The sequence below is a fragment of the Myripristis murdjan genome, chromosome 10 (assembly GCF_902150065.1).
Source record: "Myripristis murdjan chromosome 10, fMyrMur1.1, whole genome shotgun sequence".
In the NCBI taxonomy this organism is placed as follows: Eukaryota; Metazoa; Chordata; class Actinopteri; order Holocentriformes; family Holocentridae; genus Myripristis; species Myripristis murdjan.
The window spans coordinates 1,720,008-1,741,690 of NC_043989.1; the positions used below are offsets into that span (position 1 = coordinate 1,720,008).

The 21,683-nt window shown below is 40.4% G+C and overlaps 1 protein-coding gene across 1 annotated transcript; it reads right to left on the reverse strand.

The window, feature by feature from the left end:
- Positions 1-803: 803 nt before the first annotated feature.
- Positions 804-15,996, reverse strand: ube2d2l (ubiquitin-conjugating enzyme E2D 2 (UBC4/5 homolog, yeast), like). Its single transcript, XM_030062468.1, has 7 exons — positions 15,571-15,996; positions 7,793-7,856; positions 7,668-7,699; positions 6,666-6,743; positions 5,211-5,316; positions 4,227-4,320; positions 804-1,753 (listed from the first exon to the last, which is right to left on the reverse strand). The coding sequence occupies exons 1-7, from the start codon at positions 15,592-15,594 to the stop codon at positions 1,708-1,710; spliced, it is 444 nt and encodes a 147-aa protein (XP_029918328.1). The 5' UTR covers positions 15,595-15,996; the 3' UTR covers positions 804-1,707.
- Positions 15,997-21,683: the final 5,687 nt, after the last annotated feature.

Genomic DNA, 21,683 nt, shown 5'->3' on the forward strand with positions numbered 1-21,683 from the left:
TTAATGAGGCTGTTAATGAAACTCAGAATTTTGCATCATTTTGTTTGTCACAGATCAGCATTAATCAATAATTAACCCCATAACTTTATTCTTCTGAAAGCTCAAAGTGTTGCTGGTGCACAAATTCCCTTTACTTCATTTAAAAGAAAGAAAAAAAAAAAAAAAGTGCTGCTTTGGCCTGTAAAGCAACACGTCTGATGGAAACTGGAGAATCATCTAAAAAAAATATTGGTGTGTATTTAAGTTATTCACAATGTGTAATACTGTGACCCAGTGTTAATATTTTTATAATAAACCTTGCAGTACAAAAGTCAAAAGTACATCTATATGTTTGAAATTTTATAACCATAAGAATTTTAAACATCACTATATGAATCTGATTAAAAAAAAAACTTCGTTTTGTTTAAGCTTCACTTCCCATGACAACAACGTTCATAACTGCTAAATAAAGCATAAAAATTATAAAGCACAAAATAGAGATTATTACATGCTTTATCTGGTATTTGTCAACATAAGAAATGAATTTTGCTGTTTTTCCATCTGTTTTACAGAAAATGGCTAAAAAAAAAATGTAAGTTTAACAGACATGAGAATCCTGTCACCTCCCAAACAAACATGAGCTGAGACCGACCACAGGCTGCCAAACAGACAGACAGCAGGAGAGACAGGACAGACGACAGGACAGGACAGACAGCAGGACAGACAGGACAGACGACAGGACAGACAGGACAGATGACAGGACAGACAGGACAGACGACAGGACAGACAGGACAGACGACAGGACAGACGACAGGACAGCGACGTTGCAATTTGTTCATCTTTATTGAGAAAAAAAATAAACCATCACATAGCAGAGCTATTAGTTGATCAATCAGCCGTTGAGAGCTTTGAATAACATCTTCAGTGCAAAAAGAGAACAGTGTTGTGGATGATGGATAAACTAATGGCTCTCCGGTCTAAAAACAAACACCCGAAAAAGAACGGTAACAAAAAAGAGAAAGAAAAAAACCCAGATCACCTTTTTTTTTTCTTCTTTTTTTTTTTTCAAGTGGACATTTCTGCACTCAGACTCGCCTCGATCCGTTTCTCAGCAGCACATGAACCAATTACTTCTATTATTGACATGCATAAAATGTTTTTTTTTTTCTTATTAACCTGCAGGTGTATTTTTTAGCAGTTCTCTATTCAAACAGTCAGTTTTAATAGTGAGTGGATAATATTCACAGACCTCGAGTTCCCTACTACTTATTGGTAAAAGCTCACAGACACGTGATTGCACCATGTTGACCCCCGTTAAACATGACGGCATGAGGAGAATCTGTGGTTTTAACATGGTATTTTTTTTGTTTTTTTTGTTTTATTATTTTATTTAATTTTTTTTTTGTTGGAGTTGGCACCTTCCTGTCGGGAGCAGAGCTCTTTACAAAGTGGCGGTGGTGTTTCTGTACAGGTAACATGCTCCGGCAGCTCTCAGCCCTTGGCGTCTTTTGAAAGCGGAGAACGGGCAGATGAAGAGTTTCTAAAAAGCGTTTTAAGTCGAGGGGAGGAGGAGTAAGGGGGAGGGAGGGAGGGGAGGGGCCAAAAATCAAAACAAACTGCTGTTATTGGCTGATGAGAAGGGGGTGTGGCCAAATGGGCAAAAAAAAAAAGAAAACCGTAACTGAGAGTTTGTTCCAGCTATGAGGAAGTAGGCGGAGCCGGCCGGGATCACATGGCGTACTTCTGAGTCCAGTCCTGAGCTGTCTTGTTGTACCTGCAGGCGGGAAAACATGGCGGTCAGGCTGATGATGTCACACTGATGATGTCACACGTCAACACCCAGCTCTGTGCCGGTGGGTCGGCTGTGACGAGTTAAAACACCAGCGAGCGAGCCGTCCCTGCCGGCAGTGACACAGACACACACAGACACACAGACACACACACACACACACAGACACACACACACACACACAGACACACAGACACACAGACAGACACAGACACACACACACACACACACACACACACACACAGACACACAGACACACTCAGCTCCAGCTGCCCAGTCTGATGCAGCTCTGCTGTGACTTCTGCCTTTTATCAAAGTTTATAATGTTCAGTTTGTGCTGACATTGTGCAGAATGTGTCTCTTTAATTCTGTGTTTCTTACTGAGGTTGTAGTTTGCAGAGGTCTGCTACTGGACTGCATTATACTGAGAGGGGTTTCTGATTTTTTGTCCTCCACATTTCAACACAATGAGGGAGGACAGAATAGTGGAAACAGCTGTCAGTAAAGTGCAGCACTAACTATGAGCTCAATGCCAAACACAGAAGTGAATGAACACCTCTGTTACCGTGACAACAAGACAAGCTGAGCATTAGAGGCAGCAGGAGAGGAAACTTTAGGGCACAACAGCTGGATTAGACTGGATTAGATTAGACTGGACAGGTGGAGCTGATGAAGTGACACTGGGTGTGGTTCAGTTACTCGGAGGGAAAGACGTTCCTCCACAGCGGCTGCAGGCTCGCTCTCACAGTTTGATTTAAACAGCAGTTGAACACCAAATGTGACGTGGCTCATGCACACATGCTCCACCATTCTTCTTCGTTGGCTCTTAACACGTCAGTCTCTCCTGCCAAATTTCTTGTATTCAAATTTGGTACAACGACCCTGGCAGGACATTAGCGCAGCGAGGCTAACAGGTGACGCTAACGTCCCGTTCAGAAGCCAGCAGGAGGGAGCCATGCTGTTGTAATCAACACACACACACACACACACACACACACACACGATGCTGCAGCACACGGCACACAGCAGGTTCCTGCGTTCAGACCAGGTCTCTGCTCACACGTCTTGAGTTGAAATGCTTGTGAAAGGCGCCTGAACGCAGCGTTTAACCCTCTGACACCTGAACGCATCGTCCTGGTTTCTACCAAACACACACAAAAGGCAAAAGGCAACGAGCAACGCAGCAAGAAACTGCCTCAAACTCTGAAAATTAGTAGAAAGTTACACGAAAATAACGTGGAAATTAGCCACAACAAAAAAATGGAAAAGAGAAAAAGATCCAGAAAACAGCATTTATCATTATTATAATTTTTATTTATTTATTTTTGGCTAATTCTCCAGTCATTTGTTTTTTTCCTTCTTTTTTATTTTCAGGATTGTTTTTTGTAATTTATTTTTGGTTTCTTACTTTCAAATCACTTTTTTTGTTTTTACATTTTTTGGCTGCTTTTTTGGTGATTAGAACAACGTAGCAACACATGACCCCGAGATTTGCAAGAAGTTAGTAAAGGGTTACAAATAATTATTTGGAAATTAGCTTACGAAAAAACCCCACAAAGTTATTAGAAAATTTAAAAAACAGAAACACTTATATTTTATTTAATTTTGGCTAATTTTCAGGTCTTAGTTTGTGCTCATGTTTCAGTCCCTTTTTACAAATTTCTTGCTTTTCTGGGTCATTTTAGTTGCTCACTGCCACTTTTTCCACATTAAATGAATGTGTTCAGGGTTCAAAGGGTTAAAAGGTGAATCCAAGCCTCTGGACGGTTTCTAAACTCTTTTTTTTTTCAGGCCGGGCTGGTGAGTGTCTCTGTGACGAGCTCGGCGTTGGGCTGCGTTAGTGTTTCAGTGGGAGCAGCGCTCTGGTCTTACCCTCACAGCATGGCATACTTCTCTGTCCACTCCCTGGCTAGTCTGCTGTACCTGAGGTGGGCGACAGCCGGTTACAGGGCTCGGCTCTACACACACACACACCGCTCTCTGGCTCCCTCTTTGTGATACAGACTTTAATGTTCTACAGATTAATAATCTCCGGCTCCCGGCTGAGAAACCAGCAGCAGAAACACACCGACAGAGTGTCGCTGCTCTCCACACGTTTGTTTCCATTTCATCATCACCGCCTCTCATTCCTTTCACTTCACTTCATCTTTTGTCTTTTTTCTCTCCTAGTTATGAATCACTTTGTGAAAGTGATAAATAAGAGCTAATTATTCCTCTTCTCAGTGCTGCAGCTCACATCGCCCTCTACATTCATACAGAAAAACTTCTCAGGTATTAAAGTCAGTCTGGGAAAAAAAACACCGCTGTGTTTACTGAGCAGCCGGGAAAACAGATGACCTCGTCTGCTGGAGTCCGTCTGATCCATCAAACTGGGCTGGTTTCTGTTATGTTGTGAACACATGATTTTTTTTTTAAAGATATGAACCTCTGGGTTTGTGCTGTGTGGATGTGAACTCACTTGTTGGGGTCTGTTTTGTAGATGCGGGCGATCTCTGGCACTAGCGGGTCGTCAGGGTTCGGGTCACATAACAGAGAACAAATGGACAAAAGGACTGGAAAAAAAAAAGAAAAAAGAAATCCACGGGTTAACATGGAGTCAAGTCGGGTTTCCAGATCACATGGAGGGTTAGTTTCAAATCAAACAAACTGATCAGCTCCCTGAGACAAATATTCAAACTGATGTGAGTGCGAGGAATCACGTTCACATCCCTTTATTTTCCCAGGACAAAAAAAGCAGAGGGATTGACATGAAATCTGCACATCTGAATGATCTGTGGTCTCTACTTTAACCAAACAGCCTGTTCAGTCATTCATCACGTTACGTCACCTTCAGACACTAAGAGCCACTTAAGATTTTAGGCCCGGTCCTGGATTTCACTTAATTTTTGAATCAAGACTCACCATCAGTTTAATCCAAGACTAGGCTTAATCTGTGTCTGGGAAACCACTCCTTAATTTAAAAAATGTTTTTGTAAAAGCTTCTGTGGCTGTAGAAATACCTCAGTTTCAGGCAGTATTTCCAATATGGATATGACATTTTGTTTAAAAAAAAAAAAAAAAAAAAAGAAAGAAAATGGGACATGAGATATTACTGATTAAACTGATCATTGGATTTGATTCATACATGAAAAAATGAAAAAGAAAAAAAAATTGTACAGACATCGTATGTAGAGAGAGTATGTAGAGGTTTTTCCTCTGCACAGTTAAATCAGGTTTAAATTCAGTGAACTTCTCCTCTGCCTCGATCCAAAAACACTAAAACTTTCATCAACAGTCAGAATCTCAAGCAGCCGAGACTCAGGACACTCGACTGAAAACAGGCAGAGAAACAGGAACGTGAGCGACGATTCCTGCTCTACAGGACGGCTCACTGTCACAACGTGAAGGTGACGTGACTCTTGGTGTGTGTGTGTGTGTGTGTGTGTGTGTGTGTGTGTGTTACCTTTAGAGATAGTTAATGCTGGAGACCACTGTGATCTCAATATATCCAAGCAGATGCTGCCATTACTGTTAATATTTGGGTGATAAATTCTTGTCGTGAAGGCGACCTGGAGGAGAAAGAAACATGACTCAGCAGATTTTCAGGACAAAGGTAAACATTAACCTCGACGTCAGCGATTACAGCAGCTCTTTAACTCTAATCTCTCAGCGGCACAGCAGCTAGTGTAGAAGGAAGACGTCCCTTGACCTCTGACCTCCAGCTGTGTGAATGAAAATGGGTTCTCTCCCCTCTGCAGACACGCCCACCTTCTGCTAATCCCATGCAGTTTGGGCCCCAAAGCCTGCAGTCCACATGTGTTCTTGTGGCCTGTTGTAAAATGGTGTGTGTGTGCAGACTGGGGCCTAAACAGTCTTGGAGCTGCATCAGTTGGCTTTGACTGGAAAGCTGAGACTCTTGTGGATTCAATGAGCCACATTTGATTCCTGTGTGATGATGTTGGCCCCCATAGCAGCCATTTCACTGCAGGCAGAGACTTTTGTCAAACTGGACGTCGCTGGAGAAAATGACCTCTAGTGACCTCTAGGAGAATCACAGCCTCATCAGACTTTACAGACACAAACTAGAGAGCGAGGCCGTTCAGAGGAGCTCTGCTTCTCCAGCTGGACTGACAGTGAGGGCCAGTTTCTGACACGTTTACTCAACACAACGCTCAACAGCCCATCAGAGGAAAAATGCAATATTCTTGCATAAATCTCCCCATGTCAACACCAAACACAGCATGATTTTTCCCTAAGTGTTCCTCAAGGCCTTGGTGTCTCATGTCTAATGTAATATTTTCAAGGATTTTTCTCAAGTGGGCAAAAATTGTTAAATTTAGCACCAAATCTGTTTAACAAAAGGCATCAACTCAAGAATTGCTGCAACAGCTTATGAGACATAAATATGCACAGAAATGTCCATAATATGCTTCAATCATAATGTTCTAATCCTTATATTCTTCAAACTTTCAAAATTTGGATAGGGGCCTGAAAACATTTACTCAAGATTTATGACTAGAATAAGCTGACACACGGAGCTGAGCTGCATCAGCTCTCAGACGATGTTTACCACTTCTATTTGGCTTCTGCTGTTCACCTTTTATTTGGTGATAATGAATGAAAGGGGACACATAAATGAGATGATAAAAGGCTGTACAGTAAAGGTGGGTTGAAGACAGATTTAAAAGAGGACCCTGCCTTTAGCTTGTAAACAAACTGATAAAATGACAAATGGCAGTTTAAAACCCAGCAGGAGGAGGACTGTGTGTTTCCTTCTGCATCACAGACATCCTGAACAAAAAAGCGTTTTCTTGTCTGATGTTTGCTCTGCAGTTTCACAGACAGTAACACCACACAGTGAAGAGGAGGAGGAGGAGGAGGAGGAGGAGGAGGACGTGATGAAGCTGAAGAGACTGACCTTGGGAGGTTTGAAGGGATAATCTGTAGGGAAATGAATAGTCAGGAAAAATACACCACCCTGGTAGGGACTGTCGCTCTGAAACAGGAAGACAGACAGAAACATCAGAGGAGCTGCGTCAATCTCAAATATACTGCATTTGTTTTTTATAACTCTAAATTAAAGGCATTAAACACTTTCCCGGGATGTAAATTTAGAGAATTTAAGACCAAGTCCTGAGTGTAATCTCTAATACGGTAATATTTTTTTCTTAAAATACAGTTAAGAGAAAGTCATATTTGTAGATTAAAGTGCACAGAAAGCACAGAAAATCAAAAGTATTACACCTGCTGCAGATACCACATCTATATTCTACAACTTTTAAAATTTTATTTTGTTTTCCTCTGCTCGTCTAGGTGTGTGGGATGGGTGGGAGGTTTTGATGTAGGTTGTTAAAACCATTGCTGTATTCTGAGCTTGTCAATATTTACAATCAAAAAAGTAATAAAACCAATGATTTAACAGTCCATAAATAACAGCCTTAACAGCAGCCCCGCCTGCAGCAAGACTGATTTATTAAAAAATAAATAAAAAACTTTTATTATCTGATTATCTGATTTTTTTTTTCATGGATAGATTATCAGATACGATACAAGCTGCAAGCCAGTGTGTGGGTGTGGACTGTTTGCATATTCACACGTTAAGGTGCAGAGGTACAGAATATCTAAGCCATTATAAACAATGAAGGGATGTTTTTTTCCATAGAAAAACTCCTAAATATGTCATTTTGAAAAGAGATGAGTTTTTAGGATTTAATAAATGACTGGGACAGGAGGGGAACTTTAACAGTTTTATGTATCGTGTAACTGCAGATGTACTATAAACTGCCTTGAACCTCTCAAATCATCATTATCATCATCATCATCCTGTTAATCTTGGTAAAATTGCTCTTTTCAGGGTGAATTAGGTGGATTTAATCAGGCATCTTCCCCAAACCCTCCGCCTCAGCTGTTTGATACTTACAGGACCCATAATAGTAGCTTGCCAGTGAAACACTGCAAAGGAAGAGAAGTGGATTAATAATCACGTCTTCTGGGCATCAGACGAGCTGGATTTTTTTTAAAAAAATAAAATAAAATAATGCTTACTGTCGTCGCCGACGGGCCCAGCAGAGCACTGAGCCGGAGGATCTCTGGCCAGGTCGTTTAGTTCCTGAAGGAGCGAGAGGAAGAAAGAAGAAAACACAGGGAATAAAGGAGAAGAAGGAAAAAATAAAGAGGGGAAGGAAAGAGAGAGGCTCTGATTATAATCCACAATTAATCACAGTTAATCCAATCAATCTCACACGCCAACCTAATCCAAACCCAATTTATAAAAAAAGACACACACACACACACACACACACAAATATCTGGGTTCTGAGTGACAGGTTCAGTCCAGACAGGAGGGTCTGGAGTCTGATCAGCTTCCTGGTGTGAACCACAAGGAAACAACCAGAATCCAGAAGAAAAACCCCAACTCTCCACAGACCAGGGGCAGTTTGGGGGAAAATATGAAAAACAGAACAAAAAAGAAGAAGGCCTTGCTTAAGCATTTCAGCACGCTGTAAAATAAATGCATTACTTTAAAAAAAAAAAAAAAAAACATAAAAATAACACTACTTCAAATAATTAAAAAAATGGATTCTTTAAATAAAAAAAAAAAAAAATAGCAGTGTTAAATGCAATATTATTGCACTAAAAATCCTACAGTTCACTGTAAGTGGTGTCTGTAAACGCTGGTTCTGAGTGAACGTGCAGCAGGAGGGTTCTCCTGTGGTTCTCCTGGCTGCTGTTCAATAAATCAGCAGAGCCTGGAGAACAGAGTGCGTTCTGCCTCCGGGCTGTTCTGAGGCTCGGCGGCGGCTTCAGTCCGTCTGCCGGTGTCCTCCTGCCGCACTTTTACAAAATTAATTAACTCCTACAGCAACCAACATTCACCTGAAAAGCTTTAAAACAGCAGAGCGGCTGTTCTGTCAATTCATTTTGACTCATTTTTTTTTTTCTGTTACTGTTTTAACACCTAAAATTTCAGATCTGGCCTCTTTAGTTGATCTCTGATTTTGTTGTTGTTATTGGGACGATGAAACTGGTTTTCTGGGATCTGGGATCATATTTTATTACTTTGTATGATTTGGTCATATTTGCAGGTTTTCGGGTTGAATGATCATAAATTCGTAATTTCTGACAGGAAGTACAAGACACCTGCTCTCCTGAAATTTGGAGTGGTAAATGCTGAAAATTGTGACTTCATGGATTTTTGTATTATTTCCTTTGGGTGCTGTTGGTTAAAAACTCACTGAGTGACCTGCACTCTCAGTGTCAGTAGCTATGTTTACATGCGCAAAATTTCTCCAATCCGATCTAAACCTTGGTTGATCGGAAATTCCAAATCCACTGTTTACATGTACACTAAATAAAATGATCCGATCATGACGTGCGTATACATGCACCAAGCGTTTGATCAGAATAAATCATTTGGGCATGCGCGGAGTCGTCTAATTTTCTGGAAATAGTAGTAGAAGAAGAAGCTGTACTTCCGCCTGTGTTGTAAACAAACGCCGCGTCGTCTGCACGTCCTCAGCTCGTTTACTCTTTGTGCCTCTCACATTTTATTTTCCTCCCCTCTGGCACAGTGTCTCTTAATGTAGGTTTTTTTTTTTTTAATATGGACCTTTTGGACCGTTTGCTGCTTGTCGAAAAAAGACCGGCTGCCGCAAAGGCGGAAACGCATCACGCTGACGTAACACACATGCGCAGTGGAGATAATTTTACCCCAACCGGGAAGACAGGATCTGAATGGATGTGTACATGAACGCCGTTCGGAATAATGATCGGCATAAACCACCTCTCTCTTTCGGAATGAAATTTCTTTCCGAATGGGCCGTATCGGATCACAATCTTCCGATTGACGTGTTTACATGAAGCATTTTTAACCTGATTTGGCCTTTATTCCGATTATTTGTGTCCATGTAAACATAGCTAGTGTTTTATGGGTCAGACGTTGTTTTAGGATCAACTGTCACTTTAAAACTGTGTGGATCAGGCCTGAAGCCGATCTTTGATATGGGCTCGGGACGTTTCCAGCTTTTACAGCATCAGCAGCACCGACCTGACACCTCAGACGAGTCACGTGATGCACCTGGAGGAGGAAACAGGGAACACGCCGGCATGAGACCAGACAACACGGCTGCTGAGACTCACCGACGAGAAATAACCTGCATGTTGATCCTAATAAACTGAACTGCAGACGAGTTTCATTACCAGCTCAAAAACCAACATCCTTTTTTATTCACTACTATAACAGCATGTGTTAAATGGGATTTTTGTTTGCTGTTATTGGATTTTATAGATATTGAATTGATATTAACTACAAAAATTCTGGTATTGGGATATCCCTACTAGCATCAGATCCGTAATGCTCGGGCTGATCTAATCTAACTTTACTAAACCACTCGCCTTATTACTGAGTTAATGCATTTTCAGCAGCTGATCAATACTGGGGAGGATCAATACAGCACAGAATTGCAACTTTTGTGTGGAAGTACTGTATCAAAACACAGACGCCAAGTATCAGTGCAACATTTCTGACAGGTTCTTATGACGGAGCTGCTCAGTCTGTCACATTTTGCTGCAATTAAATGATCGAAGTGAGAATGAAAACGTCATCTTATTAGATAAGACAGATTTTTGCAAAAAATTTTATTTGGGACCTTCATTTTCAGTTAAAAAGGTAATAAATCACAATATATGCCACTCAACATACTGAAGGGAAAAAAAATCAAGATATCAAGATCAACTATTCAAGTCTGGAAATATTCTGGAAAAATTATGATAAACTGTGGATTGCAAAAAAAAAAAAAAAAAAAAAAACAGAGTTAAACACTCCTCTGCCGCAGCAGCACAAATACAATCAAGTACAAAGGAAGCAGGTGTGTGTGTGTGTGTGTGTGTGTTACAGACTGTTGTTGTTTCCTGTTGCTAAATGTCAAACACACAGAACAACATCGGTCACTTGACCTGATGGAGTCAAAGGTCACAGTCAGGTAGCATCCAGCTCTGTCTCAAACAGCAACATAAAAGCGATAAAGCCAACAGAGAAGAAGCCTGGACGTTAAAGCCTTCCTCCAGCAGAGCGAGGCTGCTCTGCTGCCTCCCCCGGCCCGTCATGACTCTCCTGCTCAGCTCAAACTGAGCGACTCCAGGCTGCCGACACGCAGCTCTAAACTGCCCGTCACATTCAAACCCATCAGACTCTGTGACTGACAGGCGAGTCAGAGATGCAGCCTCCGTGCAGCGGCTCACAGCCTCGGCCGGATGCATGTACATGTTTTTCTCACGGTGAGGAACTTAAACACAAGTGAGCTGCAAACACACAGGAAGCTGTGGTCTGCTTTGTTTGCCAGGAGAGAGCGGCGACATTAGCGTGAGCTAGATGGACGACGAGCACGGCAGGAAGAGAGGTGACCAGCGGACACACACACACACACACACACACACACCTGCTGTGTATGTGCATGTCAGTGTACTCTGCAAGATGTATGTTCTTATCAACAGTTTGGGTGGTAAAATAGAGGATGTGGGTGTCAAGTTAATTTGCACAGGATTTTTATTATGACTGGACAGGATGGAGTTAGTAATTCAGTCAAAACCTGTGTGTTTTTAAAAATGAAATCTGAAATCACCCGAGTCCCAAACTAAGAATTAAACTATGTAACCTGTGCTGGTTTGGGAGATAAAGTTGAAAATAAGTCCATATGTTCCTCTACAGATTTAACTGCTGCCCTCTGTTTTCACGACACAGAAAAATACAGCAGAAATCACATTTCAACAAGAGCAAAAATGAACCGCGTCAAAAGCATCGCCTCTGAAATGTGTGTGATTTGTACATCTGCCTTCACCAACACATACAGGGAATTTCTACTTCACACAATGGGCAGGTTCACACAGGATTAAAATAACCAATGATCACCGCAAGTACCGCACATCACTCAACAGGTGAAGGCAGGTAAAACAGTAAAATGTGTTGGAATTTTCTGAGGACGAGATTTTCTGGCCGACTGTCAGAATAATCAAGGCCGTGTTCAGACTGCAGGCCGGATCCGTTTCTCAGAGCAGATCTTTAACACAGACGGTTATCTGCGAGCGGCCAGATCAGATGTGTGTGTCCAGAGATCGACGACCTATCTGCACGGGTTGCCATGGTAACAACGTCAGCATCAGTAACTCCACACGCTGGTGAAGCAGGAGAAACGTCCAGAAACTCCCTCCAAAAGTGCCAGCAGACGGTTTGTTTCTGCCAGCAGCAGCCGGGATCCTGCTCGGCCGCTCTGACGCTCCTCCCTCTCTCTGACGTGACGCCGGCGTCTTCATCGTGTGTCGCCAGTAACACAAAAGCCAGTTTGAAATCCGATTTGAGCGTCCACACAGACACATCTGTAGAAATCTGACTGGAATCAAATTTCAAACTACCTGCAAATGGAGTTTTGATCTGACTTACGAAAAAAAAAAAAAAAAATCACATTTCATCAGTTGTTTTTTTTTTTTGCAGTCCAGACTTTCAAAAAAAAAAAAAAAAAAAAAAAAAATCAATCTGTAGACCAAAAAAAAAACACACAGATTCGAGGTGGCAGCCTGAGCAAGACCTAATGGATGCTGCAATATTTAACAACAAAAACTGCATGTGACCCCACTGTTGCAATAAAAAAAAAAATGGATGGAAAAAAGAAAAACTTTTACATCTAGATGGCATTTTTCACATCCTATTATAAGCCCACAGAACAATAAAGGCACAAAATGTTTAGTTTTGTGTAATGTTGTATCAAAACGCTTCCTGGAAAGCAGTGAATTTAAAGTGGTTACATCATGTTGTATCAGCAGCCGACATGACATCCACACAATAAAACATTATATTTAACAGTCTGCCTCCTCCCATCAAATAACTGTTTTTTCTCTCTAATGCATACTGATATCGCCTTTGTTCACACAGCTCATACTTATGAATAAATCAACGGTCTCAGTGGTTCATCCCAACACAACTTGGTTTCAAGTGGAAATGTAGAAGACAATGGCAGCAGGATGCTCTCTTCCACCTTTCACTGTTTACACACAGAAATATGGATGATTTTGTCTCATGATGTTGACACTGAACAACCCTGGAGGTTTGTTTTCAAGCTACACACTCCTTTCTTTCTCTCAGTGCTAAACACACGGCAGGTCAGCTGCGTTACCCAGATAAAAACAAGAAAAACGAGTTGGGCTGCAGAGGAGACAGGACTCTCCAGATCCCTGCAGGTGACGGCCTCCCCGACAGGAGCAGCGACGCCGTTTCATCAGAGCAGATGGAGGCGAGTCCATTAATCTACCGAGCCTAAAAACCAACAGCCGGGACGTTTTCATGCATTCAGACTGTTTACATCCGTCAAGACACCACACAGCTTTCTGTACAAGTTCACCACACACACACAATCTAAAAAATTCAGTCAAAAATCATTCACCTTGGTAACTTAAATTATTTTAAATCCAGCATTCCCTTCACTTAAATACAACTGTCTCCCTGTTGGTCAGAATTAAACCAGAGCCCGTCACTGAAGCTTCATCTGCTTGATACTGACAGAAGAAGAGGATTATGTATTTGTCACAACTTGACCTTGTTCATCATAAACTGGCTGAAACAACCATCATGCAAAATATTTAGAAATTCAAAAGTCAAGCTTAAGCACCTGCAGCAGATATCGGCTTTTTATTTCTTTTTGAACAGCAGAGCTGACTGTATTAGTGTGAAGGCAATTGATCATTTGGATTTTAATTATTTTAGGCCGTGAATATCAGTGTTTTTGCCATTGAAACACCAACTCTGCAATTTTTTTTGGACTCCACATTCTACCTGTAATATTAACCAGGAGGCAGCTCATATCTATGCTACAACTAGCTGACAAAAGTGGCATAAACCCTGAGTTCTCAAGTAGAGTTTACTATCTGAAGTCTGAGTGGACAGAATTTCCAGTAATATTTGTCCAAAAGCAGAATGATTTGTGGTGCGGATTTTAAATTATGCCCGTTTTCACGAATCAACTACAATGCATCGCTATGCAGCCGACCTGAACTGACACGATGTGCCTTGAAGGGTTTTATTCGCAATTCTCAGAAAACACCCACCAACTCACATGCAGCAAATACTGAGACATGCACGTTGCTGCACGGACCCTGTTTCCAGTTACATGAGGCACCAACCACACCAAAAACACAGCATGGCAGACACAAGCTCCACCCGATCAAGTGTGGAGACAATTTGTCATCAACCAAAAAAACCCACAATACAGACTAAAGCAGTAACGCAGTGTGAGTGATTTATAAAACAGAAACACAACAAATCTACCAGCCACAAGTCCTCGCCCACCTGCAGGCCACACAGACCGGGCCATGCAGAGTGAAGACAGGAGCTTGTTTTAAACATGTGTGTTATTACTATTCTGTCATCAGATGTTTTTACTTCTCAGAAGTAAAACAGATTTTTTTTTTAAATAAATCATTGCATATGTGTGATGGCAGATGAGGTCAAAAAGTTACTGAATCAAATCAATTAATCAAATTGTGTTTTATGAAAATCGAATTACCCAAACAAATAAAATCATTCTCGAAATCAAATTACCCACCAGTGAACTGAACTGTTAAGTCTTCTCGGCACTAAGCACTGGCCTCACTGATCGTAATGTTAGGTAAATGTATGCAATTTTTATTTCTTGCTGTAACTTCCTTTTTTATGCACTGTTACACACAGAGCCACTGTTGATGCATGAAAAATTTCAGCCCCAGCTGACAAAGTATAAATCATCATCATTAAGTCAAAGACTGATGCCGGCCGGTGAACTGTATGTTTTCGTATTTACAGAGTTTCGGTCTGCACAAGTGCACAGTCCGTGTCGACCACTGTTCGCCCATGAGCTGTGAACACAGCATTAGAAACATCTATTTTTACGCCGTAAGTCTTGTGGACAGAGCCAGAGGATCTAGCCACACGGTGGGAGAACACACGCTACTTATATGAGCAGGCTTGTATTTCCAGCTCCAAGGTTTCGCTGAATGAAAAGCCGCTGCTGTGTGTTGGTATGTGACATATGGCCCCGGCAATCCCAGCTCAGCTTTCAGCTCTCAGCTCTCTGCCTGGGAGAAGAGTGAAAAATGGTGACCAGTCCAGCAGCACACGGGCTGCCATCTGCCAGGCTGGGGATTCACACACACACATACACACACACACACTTCAGTGTTGCAACATGAAAAGAAAGAGAAACTCAAGACCTGGAGATGGTCGGATGCTAAAGCAGATGTAACTGCAGGCTTGAACACAAACAAAAGCAGTGTGTGCCACATGTGAGACTGAGACACAGGATGTTCCTCCGTCATGTTGTCGAGTGTGTGTGAGAGCAGGGGGTTCTGGGAAGGCCCGGCTCCGGCTCCGGCTCCGGCTAAAGCTGAGGCTGAGGCTCCGGCTAAATCTGAGGCTGAGGCTCCGGCTAATGTCAGGTCAGTAAACTGGACCATTGTTTGGACTGAACCCAGAGAGCCGCGCCATCCGGAGAAGCACAGCGATGCTCCGAGGCGCAACAACACGAACACAACGTCGACACAACAATTCAATATTTACACCCGTTCTTGTTTAAAAATGCAAACTTATCTCTTATTTTAACGTTTTTCATTCAAATCTATGAGAGCTGTGTCATCCACAGCGGAGCGAGCTAACGCTAGCGGGCTAGCTAAGGAGCTAGCGCCAAACGGAGCCTGGGACTCGGCAGCCGCATCGCCGCTAGCAACAGCTTCTCTCGGTCGAATTGAAAAGTAAACATCCCACTCGGGTTCATGTTAACGAGTAAGGAAGGATAGCTGATTACCTTGTGAATTCGCTTTAAAGCCATTTTGTGTGTGTTGAGGGACCGGCTGTCGAGGAGGAGGAGGAGGAGGAGGCCAGCTAGGTGATGCTAACTCGCTAGCATCTAGGACTCGGCTGGCTTTTTGTGGCTGGCTCGATGCGCGGCGCTAGCTAGCTAGGCTACACATACGCCGATTAAACAATAAATAATGCCGGTGACTTTTTTTTTCAAATCGCCTCTTGGCCTCGTTTCTAGCTGGAAGTCCGTCAGTCGGGACAAAAGAGGACAGGCTCCCCGCACGTCGGCGCTGGCTTCACGCTGCCAGTCACATCTAACGGAGCGCACCGACTCAAAATGTCTTCCGTAGCAGAGACAGCGAGCAGAGATGGGACAGAAGGACAGAGGGCTCACTCTGCGTCCGCTTCCGGTCACCGCAGATACACCGGGAAAGACGGCGGGAAAGAGACTGAGACGGGAAATCCACTCAGCAGGTTGTGAACACGGACCAGGACAAGTGTGTGATTTTAAAATGAACTGTTCTAGCCACCACTGCTGTTTAACTGTTAATACTTCTGTTGAAATTGTTCATATTCCTATCTTTTTATAATCCTTGTTCATAGTGTTTATATTGCTTACTGCTATTTATCATGTGTATACTGTATATTTCTTCTAAATTTGCACATTGACCTACCTCTATGCACATTTTATACACCCATGCACACGGTTTTTTCTGTTTTTTTTTTTTTTTTTTTTTGTTGCACATTGCTTTTTGCACACTAGGTTGTACTTAGGTTATTCTGTTGTTCTGTTGTTAGGTTATTCTTATTCTGTTATACTTAGATCTTATTCTTTATTTCTATTTTTTTTTTTTTTTATTTACTTAATCTGTAATCTGTGGATACTGCTGAAGAAAATGTGAATTTCCTGCGGGATGAATAAAGTATCTACCTACCTACCTACCTACCTACCTACCTACCTACCTACCAATCATAAATAACGAATGCACTTCATGCCACATAAAACAATAACATATATTATTTGTTTGTTTATTAATTAATTTTGAAATTTATAATGCACATATTTTTTTTTAGATTTTATGTATATCCATCTGAATTTCACTTATGCTTATAATTTCATTTTTCTCTTGAGAATTTGAGCGACTGCAGCTGACCCAATTTCTCCTCAGGGATCAATAAAGTATTTCTGATTCTGGCTCTGATTGGCACTAATAAGGAACTGCAAAATTTTGTTTGACTTGAAAATATGGTGTCAGTTTATTAAAATTTTTATCATTAGTCCTTACAATCAGGATGCAACGCCACAGGAGTTTGCTGTAATAAATATTACAAAATGTTGTCTAAGCGGATGTGTCATTCATAAGAGAAAAATAATTGAATCTGTCATCCAGTAAAACTGGGCAGCAGAAATAAAGCAGGAGGCTCAGGGATTATTCTGCTGGATTGATCTTCAACTGTCAAACATTTCCCTGAATCAGCACTTGGTCTATTTCAGTCGCCTGCACACACGCCTGTGTGTCACTGGTCCTGCTGACACACCGACTATTTATATGTTTCAGGAAAAGGAGACACATTTTGCTTATGAATATTTTTGTGCAATGCAATGCTCAAGCTCAAGTTCAGTTTTATTGTTGTGTATTAAAAACACAGTGAAGCCCTCGGTGCTCTGGCTCCCTCTGCCTCAACACAAAACACACACCACCTCAAAAAAAAAAAAAAAAAATTAAATAAAAAACTCTACAGACCTACATAAATAACAACAACAATAATAATAATACATATTATTTGAATGGCAACTTTTGCATAGACTATGTATGCAATGCATTCATATCTATAATTTTTTTATTGAGCAGAAACAACTTACATGTACATTACAAGTACAAAAGGCTACAGATAATTACAAAAATAGAAAAAGTACAGTTTTAGAAGAAGTAGAGGAACTATTATACGTCTGCTAAATCAGTGAGCTGTGCACCTTGTTGATGTTTATAGTGCAGCCATTTTTATTTGGATTTTAATTTTTAATTTCATTATAATATTTTTCTGTACTGCACAGGCTAATCTGTCAGGATTACAGGTAAAACTACACAGTCGCTTCAGGCTAATCTGTGTGTGTACATGCTGTTTTTTGATGCTCAGGCTGTTTCACTTGCAGGCTGCAGGTGTGGGGTGTATTTCTAATTTCTAATTTCATATTTGGACTGAGTATTTTTATCACAGTGTGTGGATTTATTGTACTGAGCTACTGGATTCCTAAATTTCCTCTGTAATCAATAAAACATCTATCTATCTATCTATCTATCTATCTATCTTGAGGATGCTGTTGACAGGCCATTTAGATAGCCTGTCATGTAAAAACATGTTTGTCACAGAGTCACTGCAGAAAAAGCTTGTTACTCAGTCGTTTTAATCAACTTAACAGAAATCTGCAGCGATACAAAGTCTTCAAGGAAATCAGAGAAAAGGTACGCAGCGTTTTGTTGCTTCTGCCTGATCACTGCTGCACATGTGCCGCTCTCATCTGACCTGATAAAACCCTCCATAAAACACTGAAAACCTAAACCTGTCAGCTGAAAATGGCGCTGCTTCATTTGCTTTGCATATCGGAAACATGAGGCTTTAATCTCAACCTTATCCGAATGTTTTTGCTGCCTAAACTGAATCAAACGTGCGAGCTTTTCACGCACTCCGCACCACGGCTTGTAGCATATCTCCTGCAGCCAGTAGGGGGCACTGATCTCTGAAACGCTACCACGGGTCGCATTAGAGGGGCGGAAGAGACGAACCCTGTGGTCGTTTGGGTCTTTTACCAGCCTTTTACCGGCTCAACCGCAGAGGAACATTAGCCAGTTTTAGCTGACGGCACTTTTACGTTTGAATTGTTCATCAGTGTCGGCACCTGATGAACAAACAAGCAAATTAATTAAAAATAAGCAAAATCAAGACGCATTTCCCACCGTTCAGAGCAAAGTTTTGAGGACCGCATTGACCATTTGAATTCACATTTAAAGGAACAGTCTGTAATTTATCAGATACAGTGGCTGCCTCTCTTCTTGGTTTAGTTTTGCTCGGTGTCTTACTGTCTTACTGTCTTACTGACTTTAAACACAGCCACCAATCGTAGCTATGCCTTTTTCCATTAGCAGCAAATAGAATAGCATTCAATGGGGAAATTACCTGAAGGCCAACTAATGATAAATGACAGATTATCCCTTTAATAACAACAACAACAACAACAAATGAATGTGCTACAGCCTTTAAGTCCATGTTAACTAGAATTTTGTTGATTTGTTTCAAAATAAAAGTCTGTGCTTTTACACTGTAGAGTCTAATGTGAATGAAGTCATAGTCTTGCACAGAGAGTTACCAGGATGAGTTTGAGTAGACAGTAGAGTAGAGTAGAGCTTACCGCTTTTTTTTTTTTTTTTTTACCCCTGAACTGTGAACACCCTGAAGCTCCGGCCAAACCTTTCTGCTTCAATCTCTCAGTCCCATTCAGTTACAATGGAGGCTCCAGTGGGTCCAGTGGAGCCCAGCCTCCCAGTGAAGACCGTGTGTGCTTAATATTAAATTAAGTCAAGGTGTGAAGTCACCAGCTCAGATTCAGCGTGAGAAACATCATTTTCATCAACTAAGAGGCTGTGGCCGGTTTTCTGCACCTGAGGTTCTGTTTCTGTGTCTTTTCCTTGATTTTCATCTGTTGTCTTCTGAGTCAATATCAGTATAGAGTGCCATTGAGACTTCCCAATGTCACACAAAAAAAGATGAGATTTTCCACTGAACTCCATATCCATTGTATAAAGTAGACCTTAAGCTGTTAGAAATGCATGTTGGTCAAGCTCCTGCACCTTTTATAAATTGACTGCAAGCATAGAAAGTACAAGCGAATTGCAAAATGTGTCCACCCTGTCATGGGACAATTTCTAAATAGAGTAAATATGTTCTAATCATATACTGATTACAAAATGTACATTTTCAGAAAGGTATTTGGTCCCTCGTTCAGGAATATATTTTAGTTTCTGGAAAACATCTCTCAAAAATACAGAAATTATGGAAAAATATGTTTGTATATGTAAAATCTGTGAAAGTTGTACTTTCTTTTCTGAATAAACTCTATAAATAAAGGTATCTGGTCAAACTTTGAAATAATACTGTTTGGCCCTAATCTCTTCAGAGCAAAATCACACAAAAGGTTTTGATAACTTGTGAAAATAATAATTTATTCACGTAAAACATGAACATGACGGGGTGGACAATGACATGACGGGGTGGACCTTGGCATGACAGGGTGGACAATAGTGAAGTGCCTCATATATATTTAAAGGAAACAATGTTACGGTTTTGTCAACAAATGTTTTTTGTCAAAACATGACTTTTTTTCACCTACTGTATTTTGAATTGTGCACAGGTAGGCTACATTTGGAAATGACACTCAACAACAGCAAAAATAAATAAATAAAACATTCAACTAGATGAAAAAAACAAGATTAATATAAACAAAACAAAAACATGTTGGTCCCTAAATGTAGGCCTATCACAAAAAAACACTGAAAAACTTATAAAACTGTTATAAAACTAGACTTGATGACGGGGTGGACAATGACAGGGTGGACGTTTTTGGCTGAAGTTTGCATTTAATGAGCACATGTTGGGCCATTAGCTAGCAACATGTATCCGTTAGGAGGGTGACTCTGTATACTTTAACAAACATATTTTGAATTTCTGAAAAGCATTTATATAGATTCATTTTTTGCAATGACAGGGTGGACACATTAAGATTGAACACATTCAAGTTCAATCATAAAATGATGAAAATGTCAAAATATAAATGCTGATATGTACTCTCTCTGCAGGAGCTATTCTTCACTCCATTTGTAAAAGACAAAGCAGTGGTAGTGATGTCACTGATTACAGCAGGTGGTTTCTTTTAGTGGCAGTAACCACCTAATGACGGGGTGGACAGCAAATCTAGGGACACATGCAAAACGTTTATTATTATTATGAAATTAGACCATAAATGATCCAATTGACTCATTTTATTCAAGTACTTGATGAGAGCAACAAGAGCATGTAAAAGGTTTGTACATTGTATATCATTTATCTACTTATTTCACTCAGTGAAGTTAGTAGAGAGGAGTTTGGGACATGGCAAAATCACATGCATCTAATCATAGAACATTTTTTTAAAATATGAAAAACACCCTTTTAAAGATGTATCTCTGTACCAATGTGTGTTTAAATGTTTGGCCATTTATAATAAACCCTCAGAGTTTTGTTATTTTGCAGATTTTTCATGAAAAGTGAGTGATTTCTGCCCGGGACACCAAATGGTACTCTATATTGATATTGACTCTTCTACTAAACTACAGGCTTCATCTGCTTTGAATTGTTGATTGATTGATTGATTGATTTAGCTGTTCAGCTTTGGCAGATACAGCTGAGAAAGTTAGACAAGTCTACATGTTTACTCTACTTTTGAAAATCAGTATATTTATTGTATCATGTTTTACAGGCTCACTGGTTTTAAAAACTGTTGCAGCCTGAAAGCCGCGCAGTCCAGCACTCTAAGCCAAAGTGATGTGGATCTGTGATGTAGAATTATCAGTTATTTACTTTAATTAATTTTTTTTGGAAACATAGATTGAGGTCAGATTTCTTGGCTGCGTTCAGACGCCTTTCACAAATATTTGACCCTTTGAAACCGGAGCAAACTGGTTTGATTTCTCACAAAAACATGGAAAAAAAGCAATGAACAATTTAGCAAGAAATGACCTGAAAATTTGCAAGAAATTAGTAAAAAAAAAAAAAAAAAAAAAAAAAAGTTACAAGAAAATGACCTGGAAATTTGCTGAACTAAATAAATTCATTAAAAAAAATTAATAAAAAAACAGAAGAAGAGGAGGGACAGAAATTAACTGGCCTGAAAACTGAAAAAGAGTGAGACAATTATTAGAAAATTTTATTTAAAAAAAGAAAAAAATCTTCAAAAAACTGTATTTAAAATGATTGTAATTGTATACTTGAATTTATTTAAAATTTTTGTAATTTTATTATTGTAACTTTTTTCTTTTTTGTGTTTTTTTTTTTTTAATTAATTTCTTGCTGATGTTTGGGTCA